Source organism: Salmo salar, chromosome ssa15 (genome assembly GCF_905237065.1).
Source record: "Salmo salar chromosome ssa15, Ssal_v3.1, whole genome shotgun sequence".
Taxonomy (NCBI): domain Eukaryota; kingdom Metazoa; phylum Chordata; class Actinopteri; order Salmoniformes; family Salmonidae; genus Salmo; species Salmo salar.
Genome location: NC_059456.1, coordinates 29,445,341 through 29,472,657, shown reverse-complemented (window position 1 = coordinate 29,472,657; position 27,317 = coordinate 29,445,341). Strand labels below are relative to the sequence as shown.

Here is a 27,317-nt window from a genome sequence, read left to right as displayed (position 1 = left end):
AACAAGGTCCAAGCACACCAAGACAGTCGTGAAGAGGGCACAACAAAACCTATTCCCCTTCAGGAGACTGAAAAGATTTGGCATGGGTCCTCAGATCCTCAAAAAGTTCTACAGCTGCACCATCGAGAGCATCCTGACGGGTTTCATCACTGCCTGGTATGGCAACTGCTCAGCCTCCAACCGCAAGACCCTACAGAGGGTATTGCGTACGGCCCAGTACATCACTGGGGCCAAGCTTCCGGCCATCCAGGACCTCTATACCAGGTGGTGTCATAGGAAGGCCCTAAAAATTGTCAAAGACTCCAGCCACCCTAGTCCTAGACTGTTCTCTCTGCTACCGCACGGCAAGCGGTGCCGGAGCACCAAGTCTAGGTCCAAGAGGCTTCTAAACAGCTTCTACCCCCAAGCCATAAGACTACTGAACATCTAATCAAATGGCTAACCAGACTACTTGCATTGCCCCCCCCCCCCCCTCTTTACGCTGCTGCTACTCTCTGTTATTATCCATGCGTAAGTCACTTTAATAACCCTACCCACATGTATATATTACCTCAATTACCTTGACTAACCGGCGCCCTGGCACATTGACTCTGTACCGGTACCCCCTGTATACAGCCTCACTATTGTTATTTTACTGCTGCTCTTTAATTATTTGTTACTTTATTTCTTTTTTCTTTAGGTATTTTTCTTAAATCTGCATTGTTGGTTAAGGGCTTGTAAGTAAGCATTTCACTGTAAGGTCTACACCTGTTGTATTCGGTGCATGTGACAAATAACATTTGATTTGATTACATGTAGAAAGTCACCTACCCAACAGTGATACAGTTCCTTTAGGGGTTCCTGACAGTTCTGTGGTTCCTTTAGGGGTTCCTGACAGTGCAGTGGCTCCTTTGGGGGTTCCTGACAGTGCAGAGGCTCCTTTGGGGGTTCCTGACAGTGCAGAGGCTCCTTTAGGGGTTCCTGGCAGTGCTGTGGTTCCTTTAGGGGTCCCTGACAGTGCAGTGGCTCCTTTAGGGGTTCCTGACAGTGCAGTGGTTCCTTTAGGGGTCCCTGACAGTGCAGTGGTTCCTTTAGGGGTCCCTGACAGTGCAGTGGTTCCTTTAGGGGTCCCTGACAGTGCAGTGGTTCATTTAGGGGTCCCTGACAGTGTAGTGGTTCATTTAAGGGTTCCAGACAGTGGAGTGTTGATAGTAAATCTAGACCGTTCATTGGGTGTGACTCAATTTTGACACATCAACTGACCTCTATTTATTTGTTCTGGAGGATGTTTACATTTTAATCCTCTGCTCCGACTGAAAGTTGAAATGCTCGTGGTGACGGTATTGCAAACCATGCCCGCTGTTTGATCATGTGCGTAAGTGGTCCCTAAACCTCAGCTGAGGGAGCGAGCTACGTGCGTTATCAAACTGACATTTTTTTGCCTAGTGCCAAAAGCTTGCTGCATAGGGCACCGCACTGGGCTCGTCTCTGAAGCCAGGGGAGCAGAATGATTGCAAGAATGGGGGGGATCTGGAGAAGATGGGGGGGGGGGGTGTCAGGCAGCAGCAACAAACACACACACAGCTGGGGGTGGGCTGGGGAGGATGGAGTGGGAGGGAGTGGCAGGGGGCAGATGCTGTATCTAGTGTCAGTAAAGCATAAGCCCCCTGCCACTCCCTCCCACTTCAAAGCTGGAGGTTACGGTTGCATAACACGGCTAATGTCAACCCCATCGCATGAGATGAGACCCTCCCCAGGATCCTTGACGCTGGCTGCCATTTTCCCTCTGAGTTCGAGGCATCAGCTAAACAATCACCCATTACAGCTGATTTGAACCATCTTTCACAACCAAGCGCTCTGTCACCGAGACCAGCCTGCTCAGTTGAATGGGTGTGAAATGAAAGTAAATAGCAGCGTCGGATAAGATTGAATGGGGTCAACGTGCCCTTATTCATCTGATCTATTTTAACACTTCTCTGTATATGATATTTATTTGTCCTGAGCCTCCGTATCCCCTGTGCACACACAGACAAGTAAACACACACATGTATGCCAAACACACACACTCACACACATACCTGGTCCAGTGGATCCTCTGCATATAAAGGCATCAGTGGGAAATGAGGCTACTGGAACTCTACTGTGAGGGAGGAGAGAGAGTGAGGAGAGGAGACAGGGAGTGAAAGAGAGAGAGGGGAGAGGGAGGGAGGAGAGGAGGCAGGGAGGGAGAGAGAAAGAGCAGAGAGAAGGAGGGAGGAGAGGAGGGAGAGAGAGCAGAGAGAGAGTGAGGAGAGGATGCAGGGAGAAAGAGAGGGAGGAGAGAAGGAAAGAGAGAGAAGAGAGGAAGGAGAGGAGGCTGGGAGGGAGAGAGAGAAGGAGGAGAGGAGGTAGGGAGCCAGAGGGAGGAGAGGGAGAAGATGAGGCAGGGAGAGAGGGAGGGAGGAAAGAGAAGGAGAGAGAGAGAGTGAGCGAGCGAGAGAAAGAGAGAGAGAGAGAAAGGCAGACAGACAGACAGACAGACAGGCAGGCAGGCAGGCAGGCAGGCAGGCAGGCAGGCAGGCAGGCAGGCAGGCAGGCAGGCAGGCAGGCAGGCAGAGACACATTAATTCCCCAGACTCCCCACTCCTCTGCCAATACAGGGACACATTCAGTCCCCAGAGTCTCCCCAATCCCCTACTGCCCATCTGACTTCACATGGACGTAGTGGACATAAGTTTGTTCCGAGTTTGTTCTGTGAATATATGCAGAAATAGGACTTTATGCATTGCAAATTTATGGGACCAAATATAATTTTAGGTTTAATTATCTGTTAAAGTGAATGACAAATGTTTCTGTAGAATCATTCAAACTTTCTTCACTTTCTATATCAATACGAATATTAATCCCAAATAAGAATAAAAATGCGAAGAATTTCTCATCTCAAGAAAATGACAACAGCATAAAAATGATCTGCTTTATGTTTGTGTGAGGACAAAAACTCACAACACAAAGACATAAAACATGAGAACCGAGTAAAACTAAGAAGACGGTGTGATTTGTGAGTGTTGAAAAGATTAGTTATTACACCCCAATCTGGCCCATTCTCCTGGATGGATGAATTTCAGGGGCTGAAGCAACCATTTTGTGCCTGTATGATTAACGGCAATGAGAAGAGCCAGGTCATTAATGAGATTCAGTGCTGCTGTAATAAAGGCCTAGACAGACATGTTTTTCTGTTTCCTGTGGAAAATGAGTTGGCTAAACGCAACGAGCCTGGAGACTGGAAACGTGAGGAGCTGAATCATCAACATTCACAAGTGGAGGCTCCAGATAAATCAGTGTGTTGTGTGTGTGTGTTAACTAAAAGCTGGCATAATGTACCAGTGCCGCGACACTCACCCCACCGTCACCCTCCCAGCTTTCATTTATTCCAATGAATGTGTTTTCCCACTTTTCAAAAGGGACTCGCAAAAGAAAGGATCCATTGCTAAAATGATTCTGTGAAATGATAATAGCCTGTTGTCACGTTCGTCGTAGGAAGGAGACCAAAGCGCAGCGTGGGTATCGTTCCACATCTTTTATTTTAATGTGAAACTTTGCAAAACAAACAATAAACTACAAACAAAACACAAACCGTGACGAAAGAGGTGCAACATGCACTAACTCAAAATAATCTCCCACAAACACAGGTGGGAAAAACAACTACTTAAATATGATCCCCAATTAGAGACAATGATGACCAGCTGCCTCTAATTGGGGATCATACAAAAACCCCAACATAGAAAAAAGAAACTAGAACCAAACATAGAACTAAATAACCCCCCCCCAGTCACGCCCTGAGCTACTCTACCATAGAAAATAAGAGCCCTCTATGGTCAGGATGTGACAGTACCCCCCAAAGGTGCGGACTCCGACCGCAAAACCTGAAACCAAAAGGGAGGGTTAGGGGGGGTGTCTAGTGTTGGTGGCAGCTCTGGTGCAGGACGAAGAACCTTCTCATCCCGCGGATCCTCCCGCATCGGAGGCGGTTCTGGTGCAGGACGAAGAACCCTCTAATCCTGTGAATCCGCCAGCATAGGAGGCGGCTCTGGTGTGGGACGAAGAACCCTCTCATCCTGCGAACCCGCCAGCATCGGTGGAGGCTCTGGACTGGCGACTGTCGCTGGAGGCTTCGGACCGTCGGTGGAGGCTCCGGGCCATCTCAGGAGGCTCCGGGCTGTGGGCCGTCTCAGGAGGCTCCGGGCTGTGGGCCGTCTCAGGAGGCTCCGGGCTGTGGGCCGTCGCCGGAGGTTCCGGACTGGGAACTGTGGCCGGAAGCTCCAGTCTGGGAACCGTCGCCGGAAGCTCCGGACTGGGAACCGTCGCCGGAAGCTCCAGACTGGGAACTGTCGCCGGAAGCTCTGGAACGGGAAGGCGCACTGGAGGCTTGATGCGTGGGGCTAGCACAGGTGGCGCCCGACTGGTAACACGCACCTCAGAGCGAGTGCGGAGAGCAGGCACAGGACGCACCGGACTGGGCAGGTGCACTGGAGGCCTAGTGCATGGAGCCGGGACAGGTGGCACCAGACTGGTGACACGCACTTCAGGGTGAGTGCGAGGAGCAGGCACAGGACGTACTGGACTGAGGACACGCACTTCAGGGAGAGTGCGAGGAGGAGGCATAGGACGTACCTGACTGAGGACACGCACTGCAGGGAGAGTGCGAGGAGGCGGCACAGGACGTACTGGGCTGTGGAGGCACACTGGAGACCTGGTGCGTAGAACCGGTGCAGGATATACTGGACCGTGGAGGCGCACTGAAGGTCTGGAGCGTAGAGCTGGCACAACCCGTCCTGGCTGAACACTCACTTTAGCCCGGCAAGTGCGGGGCGCTGGCACAGGACGAACTGGGCTGTGAATGCGCACTGGCGACACAGTGCGTAGAGCTGGCGAAGGATATCCTGGACCGAAGAGGCGTACTGGAGACCAGGAGCGCTGAGCCGGCACAACCCGTCCTGGCTGAATGCTCACTTTAGCCCGGCAAATGCGGGGCGCAGGCACAGTGCATACCAGGCTATGAATGCGTACTGGAGATACAGTGCGCATCACCGCATAACACAGTGCCTGACTGGTCACACGCTCCCCACGGTAAGCACGAGGAGTTGGCTCAGGTCTAAACCCTGAGTCTGCCAATCTCCCCATGTGCCCCCCCCAAAAAAATTTGGGGGGGAGCTGCATCTCGGGTTTTCGTCGTTGCCGTGCTAATTCCTCGTATCGTCGCCGTTCCTCTTTTGCTGCCTCTATCTCCTCCCTTGGACGGCGATATTCCCCAATCTGCGTCCAGGGCCCCTTGCTGTCCAGGATCTCCTCCCATGTCCACTCCTGGCCACGCTGCTTGGTCCTCTGGTGGTGGGAGATTCTGTCACGTTCGTCATAGGAAGGAGATCAAAGAGCAGCGTGGGTATCGTTCCACATCTTTTATTTAAATGTGAAACTTTGCAAAACAAAGACTAAACTACAAACAAAACACAAACCGTGACGAAAGAGGTGCAACATGCACTAACTCAAAATAATCTCCCACAAACACAGGTGGGAAAAACAACTACTTAAATATGATCCCCAATTAGAGACAATGATGACCAGCTGCCTCTAATTGGGGATCATACAAAAACCCCAACATAGAAAAAAGAAACTAGAACCAAACTTCATAGAACTAAATAAACTAGATAAACCCCCCCCCCCCCCCAGTACGTGACACTTGTTCTGAAGTTGCAACAAGGGATGAAAGTAGGGGAGGAGCGGAGACAGAGAGAGAGTTAGAGAACGAGAGGGAGGGAGGGAGGGAGGGAGGGAGGGAGGGAGGGAGGGAGGGAGGGAGGGAGGGAGGGAGGGAGGGAGGGATAAAAAAATAAACTAATCTATCTTCTCCACATTTGTTCCTTACACTCACTAAATTAATGTTGGGATTTGATATTATGGCCATGTCTCATTGATGATATGATTTCAGATTGTTCTTATCAAATAAGAGTGAAAATATGATGCTTTCCAGCTGGTTTCTCTGCAGCTGTGCTTGAAACAACTGCTAGCATTCTGACCAGCTCCCATTGGATCAACAACTATCACATCCATCGAACATTTTAATTTCCAGTTGGAATTTAACCTGCGTGGCCTTGGATATGTGCTTTCTGTCAAATAAGGATTTCTGGCAGTTCTAGGAATGCAAATGTTTTATGGCATTGTAAAATAACCAGCACATTTGAAATAGGAGAGTTGAAACCTATGAACAGACTTAAAATGAGCAAAGAATGTACTTAGCTACAGTACAATCCGACTATATCCATCATTGACAAGAGCTATGTACCAATCAGACTGGTTAGAGACTATTATGGACCAAGACTAAAATACATTTTGGTACTGTTGCCTGCTGTTACTTGTTGCTTAAAGGGGAAGTTAAGGATTTTACAACTTGATGTTAGATGGTTTATCACCCTGAAAGTAGTCTATGGACCAAGGGAAACTGTAATCCATGGTTCGCTTTTCTCTAAACAGCCACAACAAACTTCAGCTAACTTTAGCCACCGCTAGCTAAATCTCAATGTGAGTGGTATGTGCATGTTTTTACATCAACTTGTAGAATCCTGAACTTCCCCTTATAACAATTTTGTTATGATCTTATTTACTTTTCCTTTGTCCAGAGCTACTTTCTCCATCCTTAAGCAATGGAGAATGATGAAAGGAAGAATTACAGGATGAATTTCCTCCTTCTTCCAAGAAAATGACAACCCCGGGTTTGCGAGGTGGTGAGAGGTGAGCCAAAGACAGAGGGGTCAAACAACCAACCTTGATGATTACTGAGAGGAAGTCAAACAGCAACAGGGGCTGAGCGAGGGGCTGAGCGATGACAACAGTGAGTGAAGGATGCAAGGTAATGGCATAAGACGCATTAGGAGGAGCCAAACCTGTCGCAGCATAGGCAGGTCGAACTGGAAATAGAGCGGAAAAGAGGACGAGGGGAGTGGAGAGGAGAATCACTCAAATCAAGGTGGGACTTTGTCAGCGCTTTGAGATTGTTTTACGTAAAATGTGTCATGGCGTGGGCTGAGCCAGGAGTTGCCTAAACTTTTATTTGCCCTTCCTTGTCCATATTTCCGTAACATTATGTAAATTATGTTATCCAAAACGTTTTGTAATACTTTACTTAAGAAACATGCTAATGCTGTTATAATGCATTAGATTTTATAAGTCATAAGTATCTATGAACTGCTTATAATGCACAAAGAAAATTGTATATAAACGGATTTATAATACTTTCTAAGGGACTCATACAGTACATTCTTAAAACAAGTAACAATACATAACTGTACACCCTAAGTAAAGTGTAACTAGTTTCTAATATAGGATTGTGATACAAACTACAGTATGTAAAATCCTCAATGCAATTGTTTTTAAAATGGTTGTTGTTGTTCAGAGTTTATAAGTTAGCTTGTTGTTTAGCTAAGCTGTTAAAAATGACCATTATTACACTACTTCTGGACAAACTGGAGTGTCTATTTAAGACATCAAACGTGCAGAGAATAGACTTGTATACTCAGCTGACAACTTTGTTTGAAGATCCTACTGCTACTGTCTGGGGTCGGTATCAACGTGTGTGCATGCGAGTGGAAGGTGTTGGACGGCAGACGCTGTAGTCATAGGAGGGATGGACCCTCTTTCTGATGCAGCAGCACCTACGGTTGTGACCCTCTGCTGATCTCAAGGTGTGAAGGAGATGTCTATGAGATGTAACTGGCTCTATTTGAGGCAATGTGGGTCTCCGTTATGTTTCACCAAGCAGTTAAGAAATAATGTGATGAACTGAGATTTTGACTTTGAACTTGGGTAACCAGTACCACCGAATCACGATGCAAATAAATAAAAATGACAACAACAAAGAATTGTAGTCAATTTCCAATTAATAAACTTTATTAAGAAAATTAGACGAATCAGTGGTAGAATGATAAAAAAAACAGACAGTCTTAAAATCAGTCTTAAAATCAATCTGAAGTGATTCAATCAAAAAAAGTTTCAATGAACCTTAATGAAATGCTTTTAAAATCCTTCAAAAATATAAGTAGCATCTCATGATGTTTTAAACAACGTCTCATTGTTTGACCTCTTCAGCATAAAGACTATTCAGTAAATCACTTATTTGTAATCCAGATATCACCACAGACACTTCTTAGGGATCAGCGTCCCGTCAGCGGGACAGTTGTAAATCATGCAGCGCCTTGTGTCACGATCGCAGATTTTATAGAAACAACAAATGTCGGTACATGTAAGTGTCTTATATCGGCTGAAAGCTTAAATTCTTGTTAATATTACTGCACTGTCCAATTTACAGTAGCTATTACTGCGAAAAAATGCCATGCTATTGTTTGAGGAGAGCTCCTAACAACAAAACACTTTTTTCACCACGATAGATTTGATAAATTCAACTCTGAAGGTGAAATGTGTACTTACATTCTGAAATCTTGCTCTGATTTATCATCCAAAGGGTCCCAGAGATAACATGAAGTGTTGTTTTGTTAGATAAAATCATTTTTCATATCCTAAAAAGGTCCATATAGCATGCACGATCAATTTTGTTTTTCCACTTGTTTAATTTGCAAAGAAAGGAATCTGTGAAACTCTAACCCTAAACATTGTTTCAACCAGTCAAATCACGTTCGTATGAATTCGTCAGAGATCCTAAAACGTAACCAGACTTCACTATATCCTTAGGGGTGTAGTATATCCTATAAAACACCATATTTGGTCAGAGAGCAACACCTTCATGGCACGCTGATGACGCGGGCGGTCTTCACTTGAACGACTCTAAATTTGCCAAATAAGCACCAATCGGGGTCAAACAAAGCCAGCTAGATAGCCAATGAGCTGGGCTTTATGGGAGTATCCAGAAACCATGTTTCTGTCGTAAAATGTAGCTATTAACCTTGTGCAACAGCATGCCTTTTCCTTTTGGACAAAAATTATAAGAATATTCAGAGTTATGAAGTTATGAAAACTGGTTGTTTTGTAAATGTTGAAGTTATACTATGGCTACTAATACTGGTAAAGCTAAATCAAAGTCCAAGTATACAGATTTGACGATATTCTTGCAGAAAAATGTAATATGAATGCAAATGTCTCCTTCACGATTTGCCCAAATGTACCTGGGTGACTTCACACTAAATGTCATGTAGTTCGCTCATACTTCAAGTTATCCATCGGAAACTTTGCACATACACTGCTGCCAACTTGTGGACACCATCGGAATTACAACCAGTGGGACCTTTCTCTTGCATTTCAAAGATGGTGGTAGAAAAAAAACGGTTGTTTTTTTTCTTTGTATTTTCTTCTACCAGACCTATTGTGTTATATTCTCCTACATTCAATTCACATTTCCACAAACTTCAAAGTGTTTCCTTTCAAATGGTACCAAGAATATGCGTATCCTTGCTACAGGTACCCTGAGCTACAGGCAAGTAGATTTGGTATGTCATTTTAGGCAGAAATTGAAAAAAAAAGGGGCAATCCCTAAGAAGATGTGCCTTCTGACGTCATGAATCTGACGTCATGAAGATGCTGTTTTCTGGTTATACATTTGTTTTCTAGTTGAGGAGTCAGCAAATAAGCAGATTACAAGCAGTTAAAGACACCTTTTTCTTGATGTCATCAAGAAGCCATATTTTGGTTGTTATATAGTAAAATAACCAGATTACAGCCAGTTGTAGACATTTTTCTGGATCCTAAAAAGGCATTGAAAAATCTATTTTCAACCAACCCAAACAAAGACTAAATATATTTGAATGGCATACAGTGCTTTCAGAAAGTATTCATACCCCTTGACTTATCCAACATTTTGTTGTGTTACAACCTGAATTCAAAATTGATGAAATTATTGTTTTTCCTCAGCAATCTACATAATGAAAAGATGAAAACATGTTTTTAGATTTAAAAGAAATGTATTAAAAATGAAATACAGAAATATATAATTTACATAAGTATTCACACCCCTGTGGCAATACTTTGTAGAAGCACCTTTGGCAGCAATTACAGCTTTGAGTTGTCTTGGGTATGTCTGTATCAGCTTTGCACATCTGTATTTGGGGATTTTCTCAAATTTTCTCCCATCCTTGCAGATTTTCTCAAGCTCTGTTAAGGTAGATGGGGAGTGGCGGTGAAAAGGAATCTTCAAATTCCGTCTGGCCACTCTCCCATAAATTCCAGATTGGTGAAGTAATGTAGAGTCTGTTGTTTTTCTGGCAGGTTCTCCCATCTCAGACAAGGAACTCTGTAGTCCTGTCAGAGTGGTCATTGGGTTCTTGGTCACCTCCCTTCCCTTGACCGGTTGCTCAGTTTGGTCTGACGGACAGCTCTAGACAGAGTCTGGGTAGTTCCATATTTTTTCAATTTCCCAATGATGCAGACCACTGTGCTCTTGAAAACGTTCAACACTCTAGAAATGGTTTTATACCCTTCCCAGACATATGCCTCATCACAATTATATCTCAAAGATCTATGGACAGTTCATTGGACTTCATGGTATAGTTTCCGCTCTGACATGCATTGTCAACTGTGGGACCTTACAGACAGGTGTATTTCTTTCTAAATAATGTCCAAACAATTCAGTTGGCCACAGGTGGACTCCAATCAAGTTGTAGCGACATCTCTAGGATGACCAAAGAAAATTGGATGCACCTGAGCTCAATTTGGAGTGTCATAGCAAAGCGGTATCAATACTTATGTAAATTAGATATTCCTGTATTTCACTTTCAATACAATTACAAAAATGTTTAAAAACATGTTTTCACGTTGTTATTATGGGGTATTGTGTGTAGATAGGTGATACATGTTTATTTTAGATTTTTTTTAATCTATACCGAATTCAGGCTGTAACGTAACAAAATGTGGAATAAGTCATGGGGTATGAATACATTCTAAAGGTACTGTAATTGTAACCACTTTTGCCTGCTGGGCTACGAGCCAAACTAACCAATAACAAATCTCCCTCTGACAACATTTAAGAGCATGACATCCATAGGAATATATTATTTAGGTACCAAAACATCAGGTGAGTTAGCATAAATTAGGATCTTCAATTCCATGTAATGCACTGGTATCCAGCGCCCTAAAGCATACAATAATGTTATAAAGTGCAGCAGTGAACAAGATTAGACTGTCTACTATGCACAAAGTGAGCCCACATGATCTGAGTAAAACCCTATTATGAAAACATAAAACCGATGAATAGCAAACATACAGTAAAACAATTATACACACAAGAAAAAAGCATTAAAAAGAAAATGACAAAACTTAGCACAATGTATGATTGGTTTTGAGGTTTGAGAGATAAATACAGTAAGAAACTAAAGCAAATCAAAAGTGTTTGGCTTGAGCCAATTTAGTTTTTAGAACACTTTCACTAATAAAATTGGTTCTTCCCTAGTAAGTCCATTGCTTAAATACAGCATCCATATTACAAATATATTTACATGTATTTAATGGATGATTATTGGGAGTAACACTTCAATACGTCCCTTTCTTCTTTGTGAAAAAGAGACAAACTTCACCCACCAAACTTAAAATCAGGTTTTGTTAAGTCATGTGGCTTATCATGATGCACAGTTTCTTAAAATACATAATCCCTCTATTTCGCATAAAAATATTTGTCTCTCACAGTGTAACGTGTCATCTTATCGTTCAAACAATCTGCACATGGTGAAGATCAATAACTTCAACCTTAAATACGGCAAACGGTGAAGGGATGCTGAAAATATAGCAAGGATATAGTTCAAGGGTGCAAAACTTCGGTCTTCGAGGCCTATTCTTGTTTTTGGAAAATCAGTGGCATTAATCGATCATTTAAAAGTGCCAGGCAAAAACACATCACCCCAGGACAGGGATCCCCTGAGGACTGTAAGTTGAGCACCCCTGATTTAGATCTTGGTTTAGTCCATCGAAAATAGTGCCACAGTATTAGGGTCCTTCCATGTGGTAGACAAGAGGTGTGGCTTGGTTCTTTTAAGCATGGAGTCCTCCAAACCTCTAGATGGAGCTGCGCCGCTTGCTGTGTCCTAGTCTGTACGGGGTGAGGCTGTGCAGGCCCGTGGACACAGAGCTGATGACAGAATGGGGGTGGTGCATGCTGTAGACACAGCCGTTGGAGTGAAGGGGATGGAGGGCATCGGAGGAAAAGGCCTCCCCCTGCTCCATGTAGGTGTCAGAGGTGGACAGGTCCCTGGGGATGATCATGGGGATGGAGTACTGCAGCTTCTCCCTGCTCTTGTACCATAGGCAGGAGCACATGGACTGGAAGTGGAGCACCTCCGCATATACGTTACGCAGCCCCCGCCCCGCTCCCCCCACACCACCGTTTCCGCCCCCTCCTGGTCCTCCCGTTCCTCCAGCTCCCCCACTGCACCCTGAGGCGGCCGAGGAGGAGGAAGGTGGGTCGGGGGCGCAGCCCGGGTGGTTGTGCCCTCCTGCCTGGCCATTCCGGGAGAGGAGGGCGCGCTGCTCGGCATCCCGCTTCTCGTCCTCCGCGTTCATGGTCATGAAGCGCAGCACAACCAGGTTGAGGAAGGCGCCAATCACGGTCAGGCCGGTGAGGATGTACATGAAGCAGAAGGCCACGTACTTGGGGTTTGTCTGCAGCGCCTGGTCCTTCTGCAGCGCCACGTAGTCTCCGAAGCCGATGGTGGTGAGCGTGATGAAGCAATAGTAGAAGGCGTGGAAAAAGCTCCAACCCTCAAAGTGGGAGAAGGAGAGCGCACCCACGCACAGTGTGCTCATGCACGAGATGAAGCCGATGGCCACCATGTTGACCATGGAGACCTCGGTGCGCCGCATGCCAAGGCAGTTCTTCAGGCGGTGCAGTAGATAGCGCACCAAGGTGTTGATGCGCTCGCCCAGACTCTGGAACATGACCAGGGTGAGAGGGATGCCCAGCAGGGCGTAGAGCATACAGAAAACCTTCCCTCCGTCTGTGCTGGGGGCAGCATGGCCGTAACCTAGGACAGAGATGAGACAGGTAGAGAGTCAGTTGAGTTAGTCAGTTGAGTTAGTTGAGTTACTAAGTTGAGTTATTTGAGTTACTTAGTTGAGTCAGTTGAGTTAGTCAGTTGAGTTAGTTGTTACTTAGTTGAGTCAGTTGAGTTAGTCAGGTGAGTTGAGTTAGTTGAGTTACTAAGTTCAGTTATTTGAGTTACTTAGTTGAGTCAGTTGAGTTAGTTGAGTTATACAGTTGAGTTAGTCAGTTGAGTTAGTTGAGTTAGTCAGTTGAGTTAGTTAGTCAATTTAGTTAGTAAACCCAGTCAGAGGGGTGAAGGTCGAGAGTGCCAATTCAATACAATTGTATATTCTTAAAACAGCCCATCTGATTAATGTTGAGAGGCTCTGTGGGAGAATGCAAGGGAGTTATGAATGCACAGCAGTAGTGGTGGTGAGATTGGCTCAGTATTGATGTCTTGTGGGATAGAGAGCCCTTGAATTATTCATAACGAGTCAGTCTCTCTGGGGTTTGGCGAGTATAGACCACTAAGGACAGTTGCTTCTAATTAGCACTTTACATTTTTTATGATATTTAAATAAGATCGAGAGCCATGGGGTTTGGAGGAGATGCACTTGCTCTCAATATGAATTCTCATTCTTTTTGAATACAGATCAGTTAGGGGCATTGTTTCTGATCATGTTACTGGTAGGTGTACATGGTTTGTATTATCATTAATTATACCATTACCAGGCCAACTGAACAGGCTGTGACAGGATTGGTCCAAGACAAATAAATACCAGAGGGATAATCCCAAATAAAGCAGAGAGCCCAACTCTAGAAGTCAATGTCATAATGAAATAATGACATATGATTCGACGATTGGCAAAGTTCTCTTAAAAGGGTTGCTAGGAGATGATAAACCGATTTTAGTGATCTTGCACTTATTGAGAGAGACACTTAAAACCACTTGAGATGATGGAATATTTTTTTTTTTAACACTTCACAGCAGTTCCTAAGAAATTACTCATCCCGTGGACACTTGCTGAGCTGGCCAAGCTTATAAACCCACCGAACACCGAACGAGTGATCTGCCATGCAGCCTGGCACATTTCAGGTGAAATATTGTTCAGGTTTAAAAAAAAATCAACCTTTAACCAACTATCAAAAGTGCAGCCAACCTCCATCCCACACACATCCTGTCCCCCACACGTGTAATATAACATGGTTGTCAAGGGAGATGTGTTTCCACGGGCAGCGCACCCGTTGCATGCGAGAGCCTTGCAACCCCGTCTTAGATAACAATGACGCTGCAAATGGAAAACACTGTCCAATTGTTTGAAAGTAATTACTTTGCCGTTTGATTTAAATTCAAGGGATATGGTTGTATTGTAACACCAACCTGTGTGGTTAACTAATCTGTCCCTCTGAAGGCAAATCAGTTTAAAGCCTTACCCGCCACGCTGCCAAAAAAAGACAACCATTAGGAATGATACATTGCCTCTTGGAAAGGGAAAGCTGTCCTGGGCTTTGGCTCTGCATCTCCGAAATGAGAAGCCATAACTTTAACCTCCTGACGACACTTAGCTATTTTTAGTTTCATCTACTGTGCGTTAAAGCATTTATCTCTCTGTCCTGAGATGTCTTGTGTTATTTTCCAATGAGTTTTCCATCTCTATCTTTCTTCACCTTGTCCTATAGGGGAGATGGAGAGGCTGTAATGGAGCAGAATGTTCTGTTTTCTCTTTTCAAAACGTGTTGAATTGATGTTTCTACACTGTAGGCACCTGGTGCGATACATTTCATTAGCAAAGAATAATTTGCCTCCAACCAAGTTAATTTGGTTTGAAGTGAATAATCTCAATTTCAGTTAAGATTATAATTTTTTGGTGGCCCTATGCGGTTGTAAATCACACAAATACACATGAACACCAAAGGTTTTTTCAATTTCAAGTAATTGAGGAAGAAATAGTGAATCGTGCAAATATCCCAATATATTTGACCGCATCTGTAGGAACTAAACTGTTTAACAAAAAATAATAATGAGATTGATCGACACCGGAATTTATCACGTAAACGGCAATATTTTCATGTCTGAATTTTTCGATGTTTCATTCACTAAATGTACTGAATGTAACGGCTCAATCAGCCAGGGCCGTTGTGTCAACCCTGCCATCCGGCAGCCAGTCCTAATCTCTCATTGTCTTCTAATCCTCACGCTTTGTCACACCGGGGACCACATGTCACAGGTCGCTCCCTGCAGCTCCACACATCTCACACCGTTTCCCTCACTCCATTGATATGCTCCCTGTTGTCAACCGTGCGAACTGTAAAACCAAGGGATGAAGGTGGGATGACTTCACCAACTGATAACCTTGGGTGTGACCTCGATTGGTCTTTTCAAGAACGTTGTACTGCTGTCGTGGTTATGTCAATTATTCTTTACTTCTCCTTTGCGACATTAGCTGTATTAGCTCATTGCTGTATTCATAATTCAGCATAGCCCCTAGTCAAAGCTGCTGTTGTTACCTTACTTCTGGGCGACAAACTCCCTCCTGGCCAGGCGATCCACATGCATCATTAGACCTCTAAGCAGCAGCTCATGCAGAATGCCGTATGTCTAGTCTGCTGATGTTGGTGTTCAGCCTAGCCGAGGGTTTCAAGGTTTTCCCCCCATGTCAATGTTCATTTCCACAGTTCCTCAACCGAGGTCGAATGGAAATGGCTGTGTAGCGCCAACATAACTACTTACGGAAATATTTATATTGTATATCCTTTGTGTCCTGGGTACAACTCTTCAGAGTTCTTCACCCAGGATGGTATAATGTAGGCTACGGATGACTGTAGAACTGCTCTGTAAATGACCGTGTAGAGCTTGGTACACACTGTAAGTACTCTGTTGGACTCTGTAATGCACAGTGCACACAGTCCTTCAACCAGGGTGTACAGTGCATTCGGAAAGTATTCAAACCCCATGACTTTTTCCACATTTTGTTACGTTACAGCCTTATTCAAAAAATCCTCATCAATCTACACACAATACCCCATAATGACAAAGCGAACACCGGTTTTTAGAAATGTTTGCAAATTTATTTAAAATATATATATATTTTTTTTGCTTTGTCATTATGGGGTATTGTGTGTAAATTGATGAGAAAATAAAAACATTTTAATCGATTTTAGAATAAGGCAGTAACGTAAAAAAATGTGGAAAAAGTCAAGGGGTCTAAATACTTTCTGAATGCACTGTACACTGTAGATGATAGAATAAGTGCCTCGGGGGCATCTTGTGCTGCTGAACCAAGACTCCAGGTGACAGTTGAGGAGGCGCTGGTTGAATCCCGGGGCTGTCAGGAGCTGTCACGACCAAGGAACAACTCCACAGGACACAGGGAGGTTTGGAGTGACAGTCGGGCAGCTCGTCACTATAGGGCAGTGAAGCTGGAGGCGACAGGGCTGGGAGCCCCAGCAGTGGGAGTGTGGGGAGGCCCCTGTTACACAACAACACGCCCCCTTTACCCTGTGCACGTGTCCCCTCGCCCCGACATGATGACTCAGGATGTGTCAGTGGCTCTGGCTGACTCTGGCTGGCACGCAGCGGTTGCTCCTCCAGGGCCCACTCACATTGTCCAAAGTGATTACAGTCACTGGGAGAGGAGAAGTGCGCCATCACCCTATATGGCAGGTAAAGAGTCCACTAACTGTCGACTAAGAGATTAGATTGACGCCTGCCTGACTGACTGACTGACCATCCGACCGACCTATGAACCCATGACCAACTATTGGATGCTGTCACTGAACTTTTGACCAGCTATTGGATGCTGAAAAAGGTCCTCTGATTTGATTCAGACGTTCTTTATGGCTTTCCTACGCACGCCTTTCCTTCTCAGTAGTTGATATTCAGACTTACCTGAACGGGCTTTGCAGGTGTGGTTCCCTTGTGCATGCTGAATAAATTACATTAATCCGCTAAAAAACCATCCCACTTGCTGGCCAACAGATCTTTTCGTGTAGTTTTCATTCAATTGGGTTTTCAGTACATTTATCTAAAGCAATCCCTTTAAATTTGGTGTACCTTTAATTGGAATATTCTTGACAGACTCCGGATCAGAATATTAGGGATCAATGAAAGAAAGACATGTAAATACAAACATATTCGTCTTCTTTTCAGCACCAATCGGTGGATTTAAAAAATACTCTGCTCTTGTATATTATTTAGGGTTAGGAAAGTATTTATGAATAATACATTTAAAAAAAGATTTGGAGAGCCTTTATGCACAAAATACATTGGTCAATCAAAAACAGTGGTTTGATTCATCCTGAATGTTGCCATATTCAATTGTTCAACCATTAAATATTGGAAAGTAGAAAAAAAGTGTACAATAGAGGTTGAATAATAGTCCTATAAATCTACCTTAATCCTCACTAATCATGGAACTGTATGATGACAACGGTCCAGTCGTGGTGAACCGTGCTCCAGGCTCCACGTTTAACCTGCTACATGGTCTGAGTTCCATAATTCAAATAGACTACATGTCCCAAGTTATTGCACAACGTTAGACTAACATGATCCACTAATGCTAGCGACCCTCAGCAACAACTATGAGGACGTGACAGAGGAAAGGTAAACCGAAGGGAATGATGCAAAATGTAAGCTACAAATGTAAGGAAACTAACACTAAAGTGACAGTTATAAACGTATTACTGACAATGGCTCCCAATAGGGGCTAATATTTAACATGATACAAATTATAAAATAAAACAGAGAAAAGACGGCATATAATTATAACATTCTAAAGCACATCAACTTGGCAGGTTCAGCCCTACAGGAGCCTATAGCGTGGGTCTCCAAATTTCATCCACGCAGATTATGAGGGCACGCAATAAGAATTCTGAAAAACAAAACAGGTATTTATAGCCTACTTCACTGTGGAAAGTCATGTTGGTATGATTTTCAGTTTGCTTCTATGTGACTGGTTTCACATTCGTCTCCTGGGATCATAAGGAAAAATCATCTAAAACAATTGCTATGTGTATTTCCAATCCCCTTCTCCAAAACGGATTAATAATTTACCTAGCTATTATAAATAGCTCATCAATGTATAAATTACAGTGTATGGAAAATGCTGTTATTTCTATTAGAAATATCATAAGGTGAATGCACCAATTTGTAAGTCGCTCTGGATAAGAGCGTCTGCTAAATGTAAATGTAAATGTAGAAAACACAAAGCAGATGCTTTTTCCACTTGGAACCGGCAGGTTCGCTCGACCTGGTGGAGGAATTATGAGGGAATTAAGTCAAGGTCAGAATAACTGTAGACACGTTCATTTCTTAGATCTCCACCCCGAACTAATAGCGCCAGCAAGGTCAGCGTAGGCATATAGAGAAAAGTGTATAAAATTGGAATCACGTTCCATTTACGCGCGCTTAACTCGGGTTGGAATTCTAAATGACCAGCAAAAGCATTAGATTCCATCTATGGTTTACTTAGTACTTAATGAAAGAGTATAAACTGGGTGGTTCGAGCCCTGAATGCTGATTGGCTGACAGCCGTGGTATATCAGACCGTATACCATGGGTTTGACAAAACATTTATTTTTACTGCTCTAATTACGTTGGTAACCAGTTTATAATAGCAATAAAAAATTGGGGGTTTGTGGTATATGGCCAATATACCACGACTAAGTGCTGTGGTCCAGGTACTCCGCGTTGCGTCGTGCAAAAGAACAGCCCTTAGCTGTGGTATATTGGCCACATACAGTACCACAGCTCCTCGGGCTTTATCATATCAGTCACAGCTGCCTTGGTATGACGAAAGAAAGAAAAAAGCTCTTGTAATTTAGACACATTGTGGAAAGAAAAATAAATTGACAACACCTCCCTAACGATACTAACCATATATAACCATCTGGAATGTTCATTACCAGTGAAAGAAAGGCCACTTTGTCCTAAAATGAACTATATACTTAGTTTCTGAATTACTAACCAAACAAGACACATCAAAGCGAGACGCCACAAATGGGGCACCAGAGCTGATTGTGTCATTATACAATTTCCACAATTACCATCTGAATGAAAATATGAAAATTGTGAAAACAGGCTAAATGCAATTGGGGCCTTAAAAATACTAATTAGGGGCTCAGAGTTAGGAGATGAAAGGCCTTGATAAAGGTCACAACACACAGGTGCACCCTACACACCACCTTGTCTTCACCCCCCCCCCAATGGAGCAGTCCCTTATTGGAGTGCCTAAAACAGTGAAGTGGTTGTATTATGGGGATTCAGCCTTATAGAGAAGTTAATAGACTTTGCCATTTATTGTGTAGGTTACGTGAAAGATTTTGTAAGAACAACAATATATTTGTCATACATGGGGCAGCAGAGAAAAACTCCTAAAAGTATTTCATCAATACAAAGCAATACGAAGGATTTCAGCGAGACCAAATAGCTTCAGCAGCCCTAAGAGTCTAAGTCTGCGTGCCACTTTACCCTTAACCTGAAGCCTCAACTTAGCCTTGAGGTACAGGACTGCGTTGTTATGCAATCACTCTGATTTCACAATTTTTAATCCGCCATACTCATTTTACCAGGCCTGTGCTCGGCTTTACGCAGCGTTGAGCCATATTAACCTTCACGCGGATTTTCTCAATTAAATTCCTGATATCTCCCAAAACGTTTTCCCTACAAAACCTGGAGTCGGGTTTGAAACAATGTGATCTGTGTATGGGACTTTGGTCACCTTTTGTGACTATGTCAATGGGTTCAAAGGTTCAGCCTGGTCTACACATAAGAGTGTAGAGACTGGTTCCCTTGCATGTGACGTGTGCTTTTCCAAGGCATCCACCTGATGCATCTAACCGTCTTGATTATCCTGATTAATTGGATGGAGATAAAAAGAGGCTTTGAAATCACATCAAAGGAGGGCATTATGTGCCTGTTAGGACCCTCTGCCCCGGTCACTCTATTACATTTCCATTGATTACGGAGCACATTTTGTTCTCGCCATAAAGACGAGGAACACAACCTATTTATTAACCCGCAGAGCATATCTCCTTGCATAATGGGCCGGGATTCTCAAAGAGGGTGATGAATCTATCAAAGATACATTTAGGAGACATTTGTGAAAAGGCTAAGGTGTATTACATACTGACCCAGGTCTGTCAAGGAGCTGGAAATCAAATAACCTTGTCCATGTGCTCAAGGCATAACATGAAATTGCAGGCATTAGGCAATGCCTAATAGGCATTAGGTATTTTAAGGTATTAGGTCATAAGTATTTTCCCATGGCAATGTAAACAAATGGGACTTGAAAAGGACTATAAAGATTACGTATGAAGAAGACATGATACACACATACACTCATCCATCAAGATTGCAAGCCATCAATATACAATAAGAGGGAGTATAGACAAGCCCCAGAGGAGGGGGGGACCATGACAGCAGAAGTGCCCGAGGTAGGGTCATGAAAAAAGATGGAGCCGGAGGGTAGGGCTGCTATCTTATCGGCTCTTAACCAACCATGCTATTTTGTTTGTTTTGTCGCATTATTAGAAACTTGTTTTGTACATAATATTGCTGCTACCGTCTCTTATGACCGAAAAGAGCTTCGGGACATCAGAACTGAGATTACTCACATCAAATTGGACGAGGAGTTATTTTTCAATTAATCGGACGCGAGGGATATACTACGGACACCCGACCAGGCCCAGATGCCCGTGACTCACTGGAAAAGGAAATGTAGGTTTCGCAGAAAGAGATCAGGATGCCTTGTGAGGATCAGGCGACGAGTGGCTAATCTGCCCTTGCCTTCCGTTCTGCTAGCTAACGTTCAATCGCTGGAAAATAAATAGGACAAACTGAAAGCACATATATCCTACCAACGGGACATTAAAAACTGTAATATCTTATGTTTCACCGAGTTGTGGCTTAGCGATGACATTAACAACATACAGCTGGCGGGTTATACACTCCATCGGCAGGACAGAACAGCAGCCTCTGGTAAAACATGGGGTGGGGGCCTATGCATATTTGTAAACAGTAGATGGTGCACAATATCTAAGGATGTCTCAGGGTTTGCTTGCCTGAGGTAGAGTATCTCATGATAATCTGTAGAACACACTATCTACCTATTCCGCCACAAGCAAACAGGAAAACGTTCATCCAGAGGAGCGCTCCTAGTGGCCGGGGACTTTAATGCAGGGAAACTTCAATCAGTTTTACCTCATTTCTATCAGCATGTTTAATGTGCAACCAGAGGGGAAAAAATTCTAGACCACCTTTACTCTACACACAGAGACGCGTACAAAGCTCTCCCTCGCCCTCCATTTGGCAAATCTGACTATAACTCTATCCTCCTGATTCCAGCTTGCAAACAAGAATTAAAGCAGGAAGCCCCAGTGACTCAATCAATAAAAAAGTGGTCAGATGAAACAGATGCTAAACTACAGGACTGTTTTGCTAGCACAGACTGGAAAATGTTCCGGGATTCTTCCGATGGCATTGAGGATTATACCACATCAGTCACTGGCTTTATCAATAAGTGCATCGAGGACATCGTTCCCAGAGTGACTGTACGTACATACCCAAACCAGTAGCCATGGATTACAGGCAACATTCGCACTGAGCTAAAGGGTAGAGCTGCCGCTTTCAAGGAGCGGGACGCTAACCCGGATGCTTATAAGAAATCCCGCTATGGCCTCCGACGAACCATCAAACAGGCAAAGCGTCAATACAGGACTAAGATCGAATCGTACTACACCGGCTCCGACACTCGTTGGATGTGGCAGGGCTTGCAAACTATTACAGACTACAAAGGGAAGCACAGCCGAGAGCTGCCCAGTGACACAAGCCTACCAGACAAGCTAAATAACTTCTATGCTCGCTTCGAGACAAGTAACACTGAAACATGCATGAAAGCATCAGTTGTTCCGGACGACTGTGTGATCATGCTCTCTGCAGCCGATGTGAGTAAGACCTTTAAACAGGTCAACATTCACAAAGCCGCTGGGCCAGACGGATTACCAGGACGTGTACTCCGAGCATGCGCTGACCAACTGGCAAGTGTCTTCACTGACATTTTCAACCTCTCCCTGTCTGAGTCTGTAATACTAACATGTTTCAAGCAGACCACCATAATCCTTGTGCCCAAGAACACTTAGGTAACCTGCCTAAATGACTACCGACCCGTAGCACTCACGTCGGTAGCCATGAAATGCTTTGAAAGGCTCGTCATGCTCACATCAACACCATTATCCCAGAAACCCTAGACACACTCCAATTTGCATACAGCACAAAACAGATCCACAGATGATGCAATCTCTATTGCACTCCACACTGCCCTTTCCCACCTGGACAAAAGGAACACCTATGTGAGAATGATATTCATTGACTACAGCTCAGCGTTCAACACCATAGTGCCCTCAAAGATCACCACTAAGCTAAGGACCCTGGGACTAAACACCTCCCTCTGCAACTAGATCCTGGACTTCCTGACGGGCCGCCCCCAGGTGGTAAGGGTAGGTAACAACACATCCACCACGCTGATCCTCAACACGGGGACCCCTCAGGGATGCGTGCTCAGTCCCCTCCTGTACTCCCTGTTCACTCATGACTGCACGGCCAGGCATGACTCCAACACCATCATTAAGTTTGCTGATGACACAACAGTGGTAGGCCTGATCACCGACAATGATGAGACAGCATATAGGGAGGAGGTCAGAGACCTGACCGTGGGGTGCATTGACAACAACCTCTCCCTCAACGTGATCAAGACAAAGGAGATGATGGTGGACTACAGGAAAAGGAGGACCCGACCACGCCCCCATTCTCATCGACGGGGCTGTAGTGGAGCAGCTTCAAGTTCTTTGGTGTCCACATCACCAACAAACTAACATGGTCCAAGCACACCAAGACAGTCGTGAAGAGGGCACGACAAAACCTATTCCCCCTCAGGAGACTGAAAATATTTGGCATGGGTCCTCAGATCCTCAAAAGGTTTTACAGCTGCACCATCGAGAGCATCCTGACGGGTTGCATCACTGCCTGGTATTGGCAACTGCTCGGTCTCCGACTGCAAGGCACTACAGAGGGTAGTGCATACAGCCCAGTACATCACTGGGGCCAAACTTCCTGCAATCCAGGACCTCTATACCAGGCGGTGTCAGAGGAAGGCCCTAAAAATTGTCAAGGACTCCAAACACCCTAGTCATAGACTGTTCTCTCTGCTACAGCACGGCAGGCAGTATCGGAGCGCCAAGTCTAGGTCCAAGAGGCTTCTAAACAGCTTCTACCCCAAACCATAAGACTCCTGAACAGCTAATCAAATGGCTACCCAGACCATTTGTATTGCCCCCCCCCCCACGCTGCTGCTACTCTCTGTTATTGTCTATGCATAGTCGCTTTAATAATTCTACCTACATGTACAGTGTAGCCTTTATTTATTTCAGCTTTTATTTATTTAATCACATTCCCAGTGGGTCAGAAGTTTACATACACTCAATAAGTATTTGGTAGCATTTCCTTTAAATTGTTTAACTTGGGTCAAACGTTTCAGGTAGCCTTCCACAAGTTTCCCACAATAAGTTGGGTGAATTTTGGCCCCTTCCCCCTGACAGAGCTGGTGTAACTGAGTCAGGTTTGTAGGCCTACTTGCTCGCACACGCTTTTTCAGTTCTGCCAACAAATTTTCTATAGGATTGAGGTCAGGGCTTTGTGATGACCACTCCAATACCTTGACTTTGTTGTCCTTAAGACATTTTCCCACAACTTTGGAAGTATGCTTGGGGTCATTGTCCATTTGGAAGACCCATTTGCGACCAAGCTTCAAGTTCCTGATTTATGTCTTGAGATGTTGCTTTAATATAGCATGGCCAAACAGTTCCATTTTGTTTCAATATATCATGGCCAAACAGTTCTATTTTGTTTCATCAGAACAGAGGACATTTCTCCAAAAAGTATGAACTTTGTCCCCATGTGCAGTTGCAAACCATTGTACAGAGGGGAGTCTGGCTATTTTATGGCGGCTTTGGAGTAGTGGCTTCTTCCTTGCTGAGCGGACTTTCAGCTTATGTTGATATAGGACATGTTTTACTGTGGATGTAGATACTTTTGTTCCTGTTTCCTCCAGTATTTTCACAAGGTCCTTTGCTGTTGTTCTGGGATTGATTTGTACTTTTCGCACCAAAGTACGTTCATCTCTTGGAGACAGAACTCCTGAGCGGTATGATGGCTGCTTGGTCCCATGGTGTTTATACTTGCGTACTATTGTTTGTACAGATGAACGTGGTACCTCCAGGCGTTTGGAATTTGCTCCCAAGGATGAACCTGACTTGTGGAGGTCAACAATTTTTTTTCTGAGGTCTTGGCTGATTTCTTTTGATTTTCCCATGATGTCGAGCAAAGTTTGAAGGCAGGCCTTGAAATACATCCACAGGTACACCTGCATTGTTGGTTAAGGGCTTGTAAGCAAGCATTTCACTGTAAAGTCTACACCTGTTGTATTCAGCGCATGTGACAAATAAAATGCGATATGATTTAATTTGACTCTGGACTTCAACCCTGACTAGATGTTCTCAGACATCTGGAACTCCCTTGAGACATATGCCAGACTGGATGATGTTTAACTGCCACAGTGGGAAGCTAAAACAGTCTGTGTGTGGCGGTGGCTGGTTCAACTCTAGACGTCAGAGGGACTGTAAAATATGGGACACCAGTTGGTTCAATAAACAAAGAATATCTGCAATGATAGTGGAGTTTGTTAGCTAGCCCAGTTTTCCAGCACCGATGGCCACTTCAATCTAGTCTGGTCATATTGTCACTGTGACCTGTTTACATTTGACCCATCTGAGATACCGTATTTAGTGGGAACGTGTAATCTTATAACAGCACACGCATTTAACATGTTATACTTCAAACTTCCACCATCTCTAAACTCTCATCATGCATCATCCAGACCATTGTTTTAGCCTGGTGCTCCAGTCCGTTGTGTTTTAGCCTGGTGCTCCAGTCCGTTGTGTTTTAGCCTGGTGCTTCAGTCCGTTGTGTTTTAGCCTGGTGCTCCAGTCCGTTGTGTTTTAGCCTGGTGCTTCAGTCCGTTGTGTTTTAGCCTGGTGCTCCAGTCCGTTGTGTTTTAGCCTGGTGCTCCAGTCCGTTGTGTTTTGGCCTGGTGCTTCAGTCCGTTGTGTTTTAGCCTGGTGCTCCAGTCCATTGTGTTTTAGCCTGGTGCTCCAGTCCGTTGTGTTTTAGCCTGGTGCTCCAGTCCGTTGTGTTTTAGCCTGGTGCTTCAGTCCGTTGTGTTTTAGCCTGGTGCTCCAGTCCGTTGTGTTTTAGCCTGGTGCTCCAGTCCGTTGTGTTTTAGCCTGGTGCTTCAGTCCGTTGTGTTTTAGCCTGGTGCTCCAGTCCGTTGTGTTTTAGCCTGGTGCTCCAGTCCATTGTGTTTTAGCCTGGTGCTTCAGTCCGTTGTGTTTTAGCCTGGTGCTTCAGTCCGTTGTGTTTTAGCCCGGTGCTTCAGTCCGTTGTGTTTTAGCCTGGTCCTACAGTGCATTGTGTTTTAGCCTGGTGCTATAGTCTGTTTATGCTTTAGACAACTCCTCTCTGTGTTGGTTCATTGTGCCATGCTAAACAGCACAGTGTAGTATGACAATGCTAGAATGTCTGTAGCATGTACAGTGTGAGACCCAGCCTGGGAACTAGGCCAGTTGCGTCTGCCTAGCAACTGTATCGGTCTATGGTAGCTGCTCCAAATGCTTGGTTCGACTGGCGCCTAGCCGAACAAGCGTGCTCACATACAGTACTTCCTTAAAAGACCTTTGTTTGAAAAAAGGCGGCACTAGTACTGTTTGTCCATCTCGAGATGCAGTAGCCAGAATGAATCTCAGATAACTCAAGAAATCTGTCATTCATTTTGAAGATCTTAGTTGCGCAATTTTATATCTAAGATGTTTGGTGCAGTATTCTCAACTGAATAAATTAGCATGAAAACGAGTCGTCTATCATTGCATGACAACAAACACTTAATTGAAGAATCTCTACTGTTGACCAATGACCAATGAAGGTGCGTAGACTTCGGCTAAGAACTTCAGCTTGCCACGAAACCATTACAAGTTAAGTATAGCATTCCCAGACCTAATGTGTCTCCCCTTCACCAATTTAAACAATAGACCCCGGAGGAGACCTGCCATGAATTTCTAATCATGGACAACTCAAACTCCAAACAACCCCCTGATTGTTTATTCATGCACTTCAACACGGCGCTGGCCCTCTCTTCCCTCCCCTCTCACCCCCTCCCCTTCTCTCCATTAGCCCAGCGAGATTTTGACCCATAAGAGACCCTTGCAAAACAGCTGCTCTCAAAGGGCTCTCGGTGGTGTCCACGTATACACTGTGAGACCAAGAACGCTTGGAATGTGGTGTAGTTGGAATAATAATTCAATTCGAGAGTCAATGAGTCTAATCATGTATCCTGAGTAAAAAACGAAAACTGTACAAACTTTTACTGGCTTCATTAATGTTCAATCAGCTAAAAGAGGAAAAAGGACAGGCGAGAGGGTCTTTTTAGATGTAGGACATCTAAAACATTAATTATGTAATATAGTTTCTATTTAGCGCAGTTACACATTGCGACACAATGATCCAGGAGAAAAAGTTGACACTAGTATTTATTAAATACTAGTGTCAACTGAGTTGTTCTGTCATCAACTCCCTGGTTCAGCTCATTCAACCAGACATGATAAATACCAGCCCTGGGTCGTTACAACCAGAAACTGTACAACTAGTTTTGCCCACTGGGTCGTTCAATGACGAAACCAACCTCCTTCATGACGTATTTGTTGACGCTAGTAGAAAGTAGTCCTTCCAAGCCCACATCATTTTCCACGTGTACAAGTGACTTCAGCTGATAGGAGCCAGGGGCCGGATGGCTCTCATGTTTATGCCAGCCAGTGATCTGTGACCTCAGGACCCAGCGCAGGTCCACCAGGAGCATTTATTATCTGCAAGCCAATGTGAAGCCGAGAGGAGAGACAGCACATTGGCAGCGCGGCACTGTTTTGGGTTAGGTTTAACTCAGTTACCCGTTCTGCCGGCTCCAGGCTCCAGGCTCCTATGGCAGACCATTCAGCACCCATGTTGCTCTCATCCGCCCCACAGCTGAGGCCCCGACCGGCCCCTGAGATGACCTCATTATCAATCCCCAAAGAACTAGAGACAGAAAGGGGGAGTTGTGACTTGGCTGATGTACCCGTCTACCCCGTCTCCCTTCCTCCACCTCCACCTCCACTACTAGATCAGGCTGTGTCTAGTAGTCTAGATCAGGTTGTGTCAGTCCTCTAGTAGTCTAGATCAGGTTGTGTCAGTCCTCTAGTAGTCTAGATC

General features: G+C 44.5%; 1 protein-coding gene across 1 annotated transcript in view; it reads right to left on the bottom strand.

Moving 5' to 3' along the window:
• Nucleotides 1–7,871: 7,871 nt before the first annotated feature.
• kcnk3a (potassium channel, subfamily K, member 3a) overlaps nucleotides 7,872–27,317 on the bottom strand; it is a 62,614-nt gene continuing 43,168 nt past the window's right edge. Inside the window, exon 2 of the mRNA XM_014143993.2 lies at nucleotides 7,872–12,968. Within this exon, the coding sequence (XP_013999468.1) occupies nucleotides 12,004–12,968 (965 nt within the window). The 3' untranslated portion in view covers nucleotides 7,872–12,003. The remainder of the gene's footprint in view (nucleotides 12,969–27,317) is intronic.